This window comes from Melopsittacus undulatus, chromosome 1, assembly GCF_012275295.1.
Source record: "Melopsittacus undulatus isolate bMelUnd1 chromosome 1, bMelUnd1.mat.Z, whole genome shotgun sequence".
Lineage (NCBI taxonomy): Eukaryota > Metazoa > Chordata > Aves > Psittaciformes > Psittaculidae > Melopsittacus > Melopsittacus undulatus.
In genome coordinates, this window is record NC_047527.1 from 37,124,574 (window position 1) to 37,138,667 (window position 14,094).

At 38.4% G+C, this 14,094-nt stretch overlaps 1 protein-coding gene across 1 annotated transcript in view; it reads right to left on the reverse strand.

Annotated features, from left to right (window-relative positions):
• NKAIN3 (sodium/potassium transporting ATPase interacting 3) overlaps window positions 1–14,094 on the reverse strand; it is a 182,960-nt gene that overhangs the window by 11,378 nt on the left and 157,488 nt on the right. The window contains exon 5 of the mRNA XM_031052262.2: window positions 13,105–13,165. Within this exon, the coding sequence (XP_030908122.2) occupies window positions 13,105–13,165 (61 nt within the window). The remainder of the gene's footprint in view (window positions 1–13,104; window positions 13,166–14,094) is intronic.

The following is a 14,094-nucleotide window of genomic DNA, read 5'->3' on the forward strand; positions in this document are numbered from 1 at the left end:
TGTTGGTGTTTTCTTCGGGAATTTTCTATGAAGGGGCATGTGCACATCCACTTCAAAGATCTGGAGGACTAAAGCTCTGTCACATTCAGCCCATGTTGCAGTTTTTCTTGTCTTTCCATTATAGCCCTATTTTCAAATCTTTGCTTTAAAACCTGCTTAACACCAGTTAAGCATCTTTTAACTGCCAGTTAGCATCTTTTGCTGTCAAACAGGAGAGCCTGCTTCTTCCCTAGCCCTTCCTTCTTTTATTAGTAGCTGACTTGGCTGGGATCCAGGTACAGAAATAACGTTTGCCTTGGCAGACCTGACACCTTGAACTTGATACTCATGCTAAAACATGTACTTCCGGTAGCCTGAGAGGTCAGGTATCAGCTTTTCCAGAAGAATACTGATCTGGTGATATTTTCCACTTTGTGGTATCAAAGACATTAAGATTATGTAACATTGTTTTCCATTTCAGATGAGGCCATTTCCATTTCCTCATCCTCCTTCCCATTTGTCATCCTGCCTCCATATCCATCAGTGACATCCTGTGTAGAAATCCTGCTTCATCACATGACATTCGCTCCTCAATGTGGGGCACTGCATGCCTTCTCTCCTCTGCAACTACACTGTGCTCACAGATACACTTTGTCTTGCAGTGGCCTTCCTCAGTGCTTGTGGAGTCAGACCCCAAGGCTTTCTACCACTGATCTTCCAGGGTTTCACCTTCTTTAAACTCCAAAATACCTTTTTTTCCTCTGTTAAGCAGACAGTGTTGCCTCCAGCACTGCTGGAGCCTTCCTCTCCACATCACAGCAGAAAGTCCCACATTCTTTTTCCTAACAAGGAAGTCTGTGATCCCACTAGGCTTCTCTGAATTCAAGTCTACAGATAGAAACAGAAATGGATAAACTCCTCCTGTGATCAACAGATTCTTAGTCTTATCCTTTCAATCTTTCATCTCTGTGGACTAGCACAAGCTAGCAAGCTCTTCTGTTTGTTCTTGCCTTTAGTTTTTCAAGATGGGGAAGCCAGCAAAATAACCCTTCTGCTGATCACTGTCACTCCAGTCATCTTTGGCCCCAATAAATGCACTACCAAGTCATAGAATCATAGAATAGTTAGGGTTGGAAAGAACCTTAAGATCATCTAGTTCCAGCCCCCCTGCCATGGGCAGGGACACCTCATGCTAAACCATGTCAACCAAGGCTCTGTCCAACCTGGCCTTGAACACTGCCAAGGATGGAGCATTCACAACTTCCTTGGGCAACCCATTCCAGTACCTCACCACCCTAACAGTAAAGAATTTCTTCCTTATATCCAGTGTAGACTTCCCCTGTTAAAGCTTGAACCCATTACCCCTTGTCCTGTCACTACAGTCCCTAATGAAGAGTCCCTCCCCAGCATCCCTATAGGTCCCCTTCAGATACTGGAAGGCTGCTATGAGGTCTCCATGCAGCCTTCTCTTCTCCAGGCTAAACAGCCCCAACTTTCTCAGCCTGTCTTCATATGGGAGGTGCTCCAGTCCCCTGATCATCCTCGTGGCCTCCTCTGGACTTGTTCTAACAGTTCCATGTCCTTTTTATGTTGAGGACACCAGAACTGCACACAATACCCCAGATGAGGTCTCCTGAGAGCAGAGTGGAGGGGCAGAATCACCTCCTTCGACCTGCTGGTCACGCTCATCTTGGTGCAGCCCAGGATACAGTTGGCTTTCTGGGCTGCGAGTGCACACTGAAGCCGGCTCATGTTCATTTTTTCATTGACCAACACTCGCAAGTCCTTCTCCTCAGGGCTGTTCTGGATCTCTTCTCTGCCCTTCTATAGTAAGTCCTTCTATAGTACCCTCCATCTGCTCCAGAGTATCTGATTATCCACTGTTTCAGAGCCATTGTGGATATTTCTGCTAAGTCTACTATTTAATCTCATCTAAGTGCATCAATGAATATCCGTTTGTCTCTGAAGATGTTTCTCTGCAGATGGGGAAACCTACTGCACCTCACATTTTTATTGCTTTTTTGTTGCTCTATCTTCATCTTCAAGTCATCTTGCTGATTTCTTAACATTTCCGCATTACTTTCTTTGTCACCAACTCAAATACTCTCCTCAAAACCCCAAAATATAGTATGATTACTTTCTCACCTTTGAGAATAGAGCTAAGAACGTAAAGCATTATAAAATTGGAGCTTACAGTGGCCAGTGGTCTTCTTATTGATGATGGAGTGAGAAGAAATATCATGCCTGTCAGCAAACATGATAGCTAGGAAAATGGTTTTCTCATTGTTAGAAAGTTGGTATCATTTCATATTTGAGAAAGATGAATGTGCAAAGGAGGAACAGAGTCTGTAACAGGATTAATACTCACTTTGAAGCCACCAGTGAATCAACCTCCTAATGATAAAGAAAGATAATGCAATAGTGACCTAATCCATAAAAATTCCTCTCCCTGAAGAAAGATGAAATAAAAATTACACTTTTATGAAAACCTTGCAACTCTTGAATTTCAGTCCTCTGAAATAACACACTGTCATGATTAAGAAGGAAAAGAAAATCAGTAGAAATTGATGCCAAGGAAAAAGAGTCATCATAAAAATAGTGAGACTCACACAGTATTACTTGATTTTGCTGCAGCTAATCTGTAATATTGAGAAAAGCACAGATGTACTGATATCAAATTTCAGCTAACAAAACCAACTGTATATTTACCAATTCAAGGCAAAAGAATGTCAAATGAAGTATATACTGAGTCCAGCTTTGACCCAGACCACAGAGCACTGGTAAGAGAAAGACTTGTCATGGTCTAGAGCTAATAAAGCACATCAGGAACATAGACAACACATACGATGTAGCCTTTTTGAAAAATAGGTTTTCTAGGAACAGGTAATACATTCTATTTTTCTGGCTTGAAAACTGTATCAGCTATATCACCGAATTTAGTAAGATAACACCTCCTGTTATAAATCTTGATTCTCTTATATCCTAAAATCATTAGGGCTATTGAAATAGTGCAATTAGAAAATCTGAAAAGTACAACATATGGACAATAAGTCCAGGTTTACAAATCAGAGGAACTTGGAAAAGTTATGTTAAGAAGGGTTGAAGGTGTGATGACAACAGAGACACAGTAAAGAGAACTACATATAGGTTAAAATTCAACAGTATAAAGAAAAGGTTTTAGCAAAATACTCCTTACATTAGTTTAAAATTTTAATATCTTCTTTCCCTAGTTTTTAACTGCAGTTCTTCTAAGAAATCCTTGGGATACTTTATTTGCAAGGATCTTTCTCTTGCTTTGATTTTATCAGTTATCAACATTATTATTCCTTTCTTTTCTAAACAAAACTGATGACTTTTCTTGCTGGAACATGCTAGTTGCCTTTAGATTTATGAGATTTAGAGCTGAGATTTTCAAACAGATTTTCAGACAGAGCTCTTAGACATGATGTGCTAATTGGGAAATTATCACACAAGTAACAATAACTATGAAATGGATATTACTTAAGCTGAGGCACATAAATTCAAATAACCCATCTGCATGCAAATTAAGATGCAGTGGAGACGGCATTTACATAGAAGAGAGGGAGTCTGAAAAGTTTCTTTTCAAGGTCCACAATAAAACCAGACAAGAAGCTTCTGCAATTTAGAAATGAAGTAATATGACTGGTATGGGAAGTGGAAAATGGATTTATAAAGCAATTTCATTTTAATGGAGAAGCTTGGTGAAAGGTAGGGAAAGGAATGGGCACCACTTAGGCCTGTATGTGATGTCAAGTGGAAAGCTCAGGAGAGGGATACTGGATGCTGGAGTAAGATTGATTTAACAGTAGATGCAATTTAAGTGAAAAGGCTAAGGTGCTGGCAACTGAGGGTTGAGATGGCATCCATTTAAAAGCAGATTTAATTTGAACAGAAAGGCCAAGGAGGTGGAAGGTGGAGACTAAAACAAAATCAATATTAAATTAGATAAGTAGAAGCTTGAATCAAATCAGCTAGTTAAAAAAGGCATACTGAGTATTTGGGAGTAGGGAAGCAATGCGTGGACCTAAAAACGATATAACCCTTCTATTAAGAATAAGAATTCAATTTTAATAAGAATACTATTTGTTAAAGTAGTAAACGGAAAACTCTTAAATGAGGGTATGATCTGCAGTTTAAGGAAAATTGTATGATTATAATTATATTCCTATTTGAAGTTGTCTTTTATGTATATACAGGGGTGTGTATATATATATATAGGGTATGGAATGTAATATTAATAGAATCATAGAATCACAGAATCATAGACCAGTTTGGGTTGGAAGGGACCTTTAAAGGTCATCCAGTCCACCTCCCCCTGCAATGAGCAAGGACATCTTCAACCAGACCAGGCTGCTCAGAGACTGACTTTGAATGTCCCTTTCCAGGGACTGGGAATCTACTGCCTCTTTGGGCAACATGTGAAAGTGTTCCACCCACCCTCACTGAACAAAAATTCTTCCTATAGCTAGTCTGAATATTCAGAATCAATGGTGAAATGCTTAACATGAATTATATTTACAAACCAGAAATTTATGAGGTAGTAGCAAACTGGCCATTAAAAACTCCTTTCTAGTTATCAGTCTGGAAATCAGCTCAAAACTGAAAGGAGTTTGTATATACCTACATTTGAAACAAAATGTGTATATATACAAATACATATCCATACATATGCATATACATATCCATCTACACACATATATACATATATATGTATGTAGTTATCCAAACAGGTAGAAATTGTCCAATGGATGACATAATACTGTTCAGACACCTTTCTCTGTTCAAGAATGGTGCTAGTATTTTCTGCAAACAATATCTTTTGCTTTCCATACAGATTATTTCTAAATGCTTAACCTATTCTCCTGAAGTCCCATTTAAACCATTACTTATATATATGTACATGTTTCTACAGTCATAATCCAAAATCATGGGTGGAAGGTAATGATTGCAGCTCTGTACCTTTTGGTATCTGAAAGCTCACACAGTTTGTTGGAATGAAAGAGATCTCAAAAACTTACACTCCTAAACTCTCCCAGAGCTTTGTGAAAACAAAAATGAGTGGATAATTCTGACTTGATCAAAATGATCAAGTATCATTTTGATGTATGACATAGAGCAGAGTACGCATCATCTGCTGAGCTAGGTGTAGTGCCAAGCAGCTGGCTCTGGCTACCCAGGTTTTTATCTACACAGGAACATTTCAGAGCTGTACCATGTGTAGATGGCTACTGCTCTCACCTACAAATATTCTGAAGAATATCTGATTATAAACCTTTGTGCTAAAGTGATTGAGGTGGTTCCTGCCCACTGAATTTCAGGGAAAAAATGTGTCTTGTGCTTTTGGAATGAATTGTGGGAAGACACTGGAGGAACTTATAATTTGAGTAATTTACCCTTTTTCTTAATGAAAAATAAATGAGCTGCTTGTTTGTGTGAAAATGGCATCTTGACTATTGTCTTCATGCTTATTGCCAGGAAAGTTAGTCTGAGTTTAAAGTCATAATTAAAGTTGTGCAGGAAGAGGAAATTAGAGACAACCCTACAGTAAGAAATTAATTCACTGAAGATAGGCTAAAATGTTTTACTCAAGTGGTATAGAAAATTGAGGTTTTTTTTCAAGTTATTTGATTCACACCTTAAGTAAGCTAAGCTCTATCAATAAAAAAATGTAATTAGTTTACACATGTCATTTAGATGATGCCATTTTCACACATTTTAGCTGTGCCATATCTGGATAAACCTTACAGATTGCATTCCACACGAAAGTATGGTATTTTCAGGCAGGTAACTTCTTGCTGCTCTGAGAAATATTTCACAGCCAAGACTTCCCTTTTAGTATACTGTACACTATCTATTATTTAAAGACAATCTCTTAACTTGAACAAAGTGTTCTGCAACAGTCCATGGAGATTTCAAGTGGAAATGAAGACTATTTTGTACATTTTGCTAGGGGAATGTAAAAGCAAAGGGTGGTATGGGTATATACATTTTTTTTTTTAGTTTCTTGTGTCTGATTATTCATCTATGGTTTTTAAGCAGAAAAAAAGATGGAGGAATCTTGCCTCCACTGCAATTCTTTCACCATTGACTTACCTAGAATCTAGGTTATTTTTCTAGTATTTAGTATTTAACTGCTTTTGATTTAAACCACCTCAGAGGCTTTACCTTTGGTTGTGTGCATTGTATCTGTGCACGTGTTTCCATAGGAACTAGAACAAATGCTTGCTCAGGATATGCACGATAACTTAATGTAAAGGAAAACAAAGAACAATTGAAATAGTAAGTAATGGTAATTTAAATAGCATAGCATCGTTACTGTATTTCTTCCTTCATTAAATACTTCAAAATTTAGTGTAGGAGCAAGTATGCATTTTCAGTTAATTCACACATCAAAGCTAATGATAAATAGGAGGACACCAATGTAAGACTTTGCAATATTGATAGAATAACAGGTTTATCCTTAGTATGTGTGAGAGTGGTGTCAGGTATACATAGGATAGTAAGCAGGTGAATCAACAAACTCCAGCTGGACAGACCTCTAAAATCTACAGAAACTGTAACTTGACATTTGCATCCATTAAAAGTTTAGTGGGATTGGCTTGGGCCACAGCTGAACTGAGGGAGCACCCTGGATATTTCTGGTGCTACTGCTGATTGCACTTCAACCCCTCCTTCAGGTCATGGTGGGCATCTGCAAGATGATGAGAACACCTGCTAGCAAAGAGCAAATCACTCCCTGTTATGAGCCACCCTGAAATGTGGGTGGCAAGGGGCAGCAGGAACCACCCATCACCAACCAGATGTCTTATGGCTTTAGCTGGGCTCCGTGTTACAGATCATGTCTGAGGACAGCTATGTTAGATTTTTTCATCTCTGCAGGAGTCCACATTTGTTTATTTTTAGAAAACTATTCAGCTGACTGACTTCACCTGGAGCACTGTGTTCAGCTCTGGGGCCCCCACCATGAGAAAGACATGAACTGGTTGGAGTGCATGCAGAAGAGGCCACAAAGATGATCAGAGGGCTGGAGCACTTCTGTGAAGACAGGCTGAGAGCTCATATTGTTCAGCCTGGAGAAGAGGAGGATCCAGGGAGACCTCAGAGCAGCCTTCCAGTGCCTAAAGGGGGCCTACAGGAAATCTGGAGAGGATATTTGCCAAGGGCATGTAGTGATAAGACAAGGGGGAATGGTTTTAAACTGATAGAGGGGAGATTTAGATTAGTTGTTTGGAAGAAATTCTTCACTGTGAGGATGGTGAGACAGGTTGCCCAGGGAAGTCGTGACTGCCCATCCCTGACAGTGTTCAAGGCCAGGCTGGACGGGGCTTTGAGCAACCTGGTCTAGTGGAAGCTATCCCTGCCCATGGCAGGGGACTTAGAACTAGATTATCTTTAAGGTTACTTCCAGTCCAAACCATTCTATGATTCTATGGGTCTATGAATGAACACTTATAGAACACATTCTTGTTATGAATACATTGCTGTTCTATGCCTAGCAGTACATATAGTACTAGCAGTACATAGCCTTTGAAAATAACTGATTCTGTTGTTTTACAAAAACTGGTATATCAAAATTCTGGGCTTTTGGGTTGCTTGTCCAGTTAAACAGAAAGATGCAAACTGCTTTTTAAAGCCTTCCAAAAATACTGATAGTTATAGCCATTTTACAGAAATGCCAGAGCCCAGAGGATGCTGTCAACCTGGCAGCTATAGTGCTGTTTCAGTGCCAGGCAGTTAAACTTACAATTTTAAAAGTCTGTGTCAAATGTATTCATCCCTTGGTCAGTAAAAACCACATTTTGTTTCAATATCTTAAGTCATTATGGTCTAGTCGTGAGAGCTGTGAGTATTAAAGACCAGTGATGATCTGTGCTGCTGGCTGTGGTATGGCAAGTTTCATAAGTCCTCATTTTCAGTGAAGTAATTTAGTGTAGTTGTTGTCTGGGGATGTTTGATTCTTGTATTGCCCAGCAGAAGTATAGCGCAGTATCCTCCTTCTTGGTCATCCTTGATATTAATCATTTTATGACAAAAATTCTATTTTCTAGAAAGTAAATAGATTCAACCACATGGACAATTGCAATGAATGCAAAGATATTAGTAGCGGGTTCTCAAAAACTCCTTAGTTAAGCAAACTTGTATATTTACATATGAAGGTAATCATACACGCAAACAAATATAGGTCTATTGCTAATTATTAGTTATTGCTAGTTCTGCATTCATTTTGCAAAAAATAGCATATTTATAAGAGATTTACCATTGCTGGACCTATGACTATTTGTAACTACAAATATTAAATTAAATGTGAGGAAAAAATTCTCCTTTGTTTGATTACTGTCAACAGATGCTCAACGGTGTGTATAAATGTAATGATGTATGTCAGATAAAGCAATGTAGTATTTTCCAGTGGTGGTAATAATGTGTCTTGTGTGACTTAATATTTGTAAAATGATGGCATGTGGAGGTTCTATTGATACCACAGTATGTGGAAACTCTTCCTTTTTAAGAGCAGATTCATCTTCCCCTCTGTTTTGAACATACAGCTGAGCTCTAAATACATCTAGCATAAGGGAGAGAAAAATACATAATTTTTTGTTTATTCATTTTGTCCTGTGGTTTCATTTAGGGAATAAAGCTTTCCCTCATTGTGAATGGAAGCCCTTTGCTTTATTTTTGCTCATGCACAAAAGAGGTTTGAGCTTTCTCGGATTGACCTTTTGGTGTTTCAGTCTTGTTTGTATAATAAATGTTGAAATCACAGTTGAGGTTTTGTGGCAAATATTCCCCTCTGATTCCACTGTTTTTTCCTTATGCAATTTGTATGCAACCCAGCTTCTACTCCACAAATTCACATACAGTACAGAATTATCACTTCTGGCACTTATGACATGTGTCAATGTCATATTTATGAACTAGTATACAGCAGCAATACTGCTATCAACCATTTCTCAAAAAGTCAAGAAACTATTTAGAAATTTAATAATGATTTTAACAATGCATTTTGCCTAGACTCCAGACTCAGCTTTATTAAAACCATTCAGTAACTCTGACAAGGTGGCAACAAGCTTCTGAGTTCATTTTTAGGAGAAAATGATTCACAAACAGGATAGTGACAGGCTTTAATGATTACAGATTTCACATATTCTGTTCCTTCAAAAGGGCTTATATAGATTGATAGATCTACAAAGAAAGAAATGAAAAAATGAAGAGAAGAGATATAAATAGACTTTTTCATTAGGATGAATGATGGCAGGTATTAACCCCACTACGGCAGTGTGCCTTCTACATGTCTTCTTTTTCATTCCTTTTGACCTGCTATCAGCTTCCTTCTAAGCAAAAGTTAACTACAGGCTGAAGCGTAGGTAAGGTGAGCGATAGATAGAAATAAATGTTTCCTCAAGCATTATTACTGCTCAGGAAAGTGTCCATCAGCCAAAATGTCAGTTTCAAAATCCGTTTAAGCACTGCACAGGGGCTAAAACGGCAGCTATTATTAATTTTTAAGTCTGCCTGACGGGTTTCAGACCAAGAACTGGGGTTAACTTGGTGCACTGAATATTGCCGAGTACTTTTAATTAGGGAGGCTTTGACTCTCAGATGGCTGAGGATTTATTCTGTGCAAACTACCGCAAAAATATGATAGAATAGCTGCATCTACTTAAGAAAAGAATCTGCTGCATCATATTAACATGCATAAAGTTGCTATTTCATTACAGTTTCTTGGACTTTTATCCTAATGTAATCCCCATCTACTTTTAACCTGACTGTTTTGAAGCACCACTGTACTTCTCTCTTAAAGGTTTCTTCATGATTCTGCAAGCTAGCAATGTGGATTTTTCCAGAATAAGTCCTGTTGTACTTAGCTAATTAACAAATTAAACCATTTTCCCACTTTGCCTTACACAGACATTTCTTCATTTAAAACATATTTGTGGAATTGCTATGACTGAGTTAACATTTGCCTTCAATATATGTATCTATAAGCAGAGGACTCTAAAAAACAAATGGGCATTTTGACTCAAATTAGCAGACAGTGAGACACCAAAGGGCTATTTATTGGCTTTTGGTTGGAATCAGGATCTTAGAAGGGAATACAAATAGCAACAAATCAGAAATTATTTCCCTTCACTGGCTGCAGAATCTCCTAGCTGTATCTATGCTGCTGCTATGACCAACTTCCAGCACATCGCTCTTGCCCCTGCCCCAGGTCATCCTCCCCTAACTGAAAAAATCTATTCACACAAGAGTCTAGAAGATTAAATGTAAAGGCACAAGTGAAAATGGGAAACTTGCCCATTTCTAATGAAGGACATTGAGCTAAATTGCACCACACTTTCCAAGATGACCGAGATGATTTTTGCTTGTAACAAAAATTACTGCCATCAGCAGTTCTGAAAGACAAGCAGAAATTAAATATGGATGCCCAATTTCCCCGTGGATGGGCACTGGGTTAGGATCACTGTAGCACTTGGTGTGTTTTACTGGTTAATAAACGTCAGTCGGTCTCTATTCTCAGTGATTAAATTTCCATTGGTATCATTCCCTTGGACCTGTTGGAGCAAGTCCAGAGGAGGCCATGAAGATGATCAGAGGGCTGCAGCACCTGTCCTGTGAAGAAAGGCTGAGAGTATTGGGGTTTTTAATCCTGGAGAAAAAAAAGCTCCAGGGAGACCTTAGAGACGCCTCCAAGTACTTTGAAGGAGCCTACAAGATATATACAGAAGGACTGTTTCCAAGAGCATATAGGGACAGGACAAAGGAGAATGGCTTTAAACTTAAAGAGGGTAGATTTAGATTGGTTGTTTGGAAGAAATTTTTCACTATGAGGGTGGTAAGACACTGGCACAGGTTGCCCAGAGAAGCTGTGACCACCCCATTTCTGGCAGTGTTCAAGGCCAGGTTGGATGGGACTTTGAGCTGCCTGCTCTAGCGGAAAGGTGTCCCTGCCCATGGCAGGGGGATTGGCCACCCAAGCTGTTCTATGATTCTATGATCATATGTCACAAGACTCTCAAAAGACAGTAAGGTAGGCTTGTGGTCAGAGGAAAGTGGATCAGGCCTTGCATGTCAAAGACAGAACTTGCCCCAACTCTTCTAACATAAACATATTTTCTAAGTGGAAAAGGGCCCTAACTTGACAACAACCTTCTTGTGAGGCCCTGAATATAAACCACATATGCTCCTTAGCAGGTCACTGCATTTTCCATATACATGTTGCATTTTTGCTAGGAATTTTGTCTTTCACACATGCATAGAACACAGATGTGTAAAGTGCAGTATACAGGACTAACCAAAACCAACACATCATATTATTGTATGTAAAAAGTAAAGCGTCTGTCTTCCCAGGTACACATATATCTGTGTTTATATGTGGGTGTGCATGTACACACACTATTAGTCTTCGAAAGACACTAGTTTGTGCCTTCCTTACCAGTCTGCCAGCCTTCCAAATAATTTAATAGTCTCTCTGCTCCAGAAGTTTAGTCTGTAACTGTGACTGTCTCATAAGTGAAGGTTCCAGATATGTATGAAGCCCTAGCTGCTGCCATGACTCACCACAGTCAGACAGAACAGAGTTGTCTCTGGGTTTCACTGACCAAAGTCTTTTTTCATACATCCCAAATTATACAGCTGTCTTGCTACCATGCTATCCTCTGCTGTTATCCTGTATTACCAGCTCTTAACTAACTGGCAATTCCTAGCTTTCAAGGAAGCATTGACTTGGCTTTTCCTGCTCTCAAGACCTACATTTTGAGTTGCTTTTCCAAGTGTTCATATTTCTCCTTTACAATACTAATCTTTGTCCAGGCTCCTTGCACCTCTTCACAGTACAGTATATGCACTGTGCTTATGACTCCTTCCCATTTGATCTGAGAATCTCTTCGATATATTTTCTTCTTATTAGAAATCTAGATGTGTTTAAATAGATATCACACAGATGTCTGTTGCATTATGATGGAGAACCAAACATTGTACAGTTTGTAACAATGGAAAAGTATCCTGTTTATGGTCCTTCAAACTGTTTTCAATCAGAAAGTATGGTTTACCATCACAGTCATGAATTACTTGAATTATGCTTTCAATCAGATTTTTGCGATATTATCAAATGCTTTCCTAGAAACTGAATTATTTGTTTCTACTATGTACATTTCACGTACTAGTGCCATTCTGTGAAAAAGTGAAACAATGATGTTAAGATTTATGAATAAAAGTTTATGAATAAATATTTGGTTGTTTATTATTAATCCTATAGCCATAAACTGGTATTGGCATTTGTTTCTTTTTCTATTGGTAAATATTTTAGTGCTTCTCTCCTCATTTATGAGAGGAAGTATCTGACATGATCACATATTGTTCCTTTTATATAGCCTTTTTTTTGTATTTGCTCCTCATTGCTTGTCCAGCATTGTTCCATCTTCACTACTGCTTTTACCAGTTGCTATGGGAGTCATGTGGGTATGGTGAACTTGTTAGGTAATTCTTTCAACCTTTTTTCATACAGCTTCCTACCAATTTTTCAGTATATTTGTATTTTTCCAGTGCCAGTTCAATGACTGTTGGTATATATTGCTTTAAAGGTATGCACTCACTCTTTAAACAATATGGGTAGTTATATAAGGGCTTAATCGATAAAGGCAGATTAAGAGCATGGGCTCACCATTTTACATGCATGTTCTAGTTACGTTAAAATCTGAACAGGTCTGTTATTTGTCAGATACTGCACACTGTAAATGGCTTTATCTGTCATCTCTGTTAGGTTTATTGCTGATAAAGCTGTCATTTGGAAAAACAGACTAACTGGCTTCAGGAGTTTAGATTCAAATTTAAATGTACCTACATAAAGACTTACATAAATATATATATGCAGTGTGGATTTTCAGCAGTGTGACTGGCTCATGCAGGTGGTTCACTAGGAGGAAGTTTAAGAAGTACAATCCTGACAGCTAGATAAGGTGAGACTATGTAAACAAGCATGTCTTTGAGCACAATTAGATGTGCATATTAATGCCAGATTTTGCCAGTTTTCAAACTGTTTTTCACCTTGGTAGTTAATGCAAGACTAAGTCTCACCCCAGAGATGGAGAGGTATGTATCAGTACTTACAGCTGTCTTCCTCCTCCATGAAAATACTGATCACGTAACAGGCATACACAAATCCAATCAGCTGTATGAAAGAAGAGGAAAAGTAATCATTAGATAACATTGAACGCTTATTATGCTTTTAGTAAAATGGAGTATAAATGCAGGTACCCCACTAAATTTTAAAAAGGTTAATTTCCTGTATTTATGTGTGAATTTCACTGCAAATGGTCACAAACAGATAAATTAAAAAGATTATCTCTCTTTTGCTCATGTTGCCTTATAATTTAAAATCTTTCCCAGTCCCACTGAGATTGGTACTGATCAACACTAATGAATAATATTGATGGAAACCACTTGGACCTTGATGATCAGCTATTGTTTACATTCCTTTGTTTTCCAGTACCTCTGTTCTCACATGACTTTGACCACATGAACGTGGGTCCTGAGCACCTAGTGTATGTGTTGAGTTGCATAAAGTGTCCCAGTAAAGAACTGGTCAACAAAAGTTTAATTTGGTATGTGAAGGGTCACAGTTGAACTCATCAGTGTCAGGAAATACCTTATCAGAAGGGTCTATCAGTAAATCACATTAACTATGCAAGAAATGAGCAGACTCATTTCCCCAAAGGACAACACGAGTAAAATCATGCCATTATTTCAACTGCATCTCTCACAAAAACATCCTCCTCCACCCAGATCTGTGTCACTTGTGCCACTGAGAGGAAGGGATTAAGATCTTTAGGGTCAGGAATAGAAACTTTGTTCATTTGCTTTCCATATAGACAAAATGTTTTCTTCTGACTATTGCCAAAGAAGAAGAAAATCCCAGTGGGCAAGGAAATTATTAAACTGCATTGCCTAGACATGTCCATGCCTGAGAAAATATTGTTTGTGCAGCTGTACACAATTTGTGCTATCTGAAAGCCTTGAAAACCCTGTTCATGAGAGATTTCTAAAATAACCCAGAGATTAGTTCTAAGAAAACTCCCCTTTCCCTGGTCAATTCAAAAA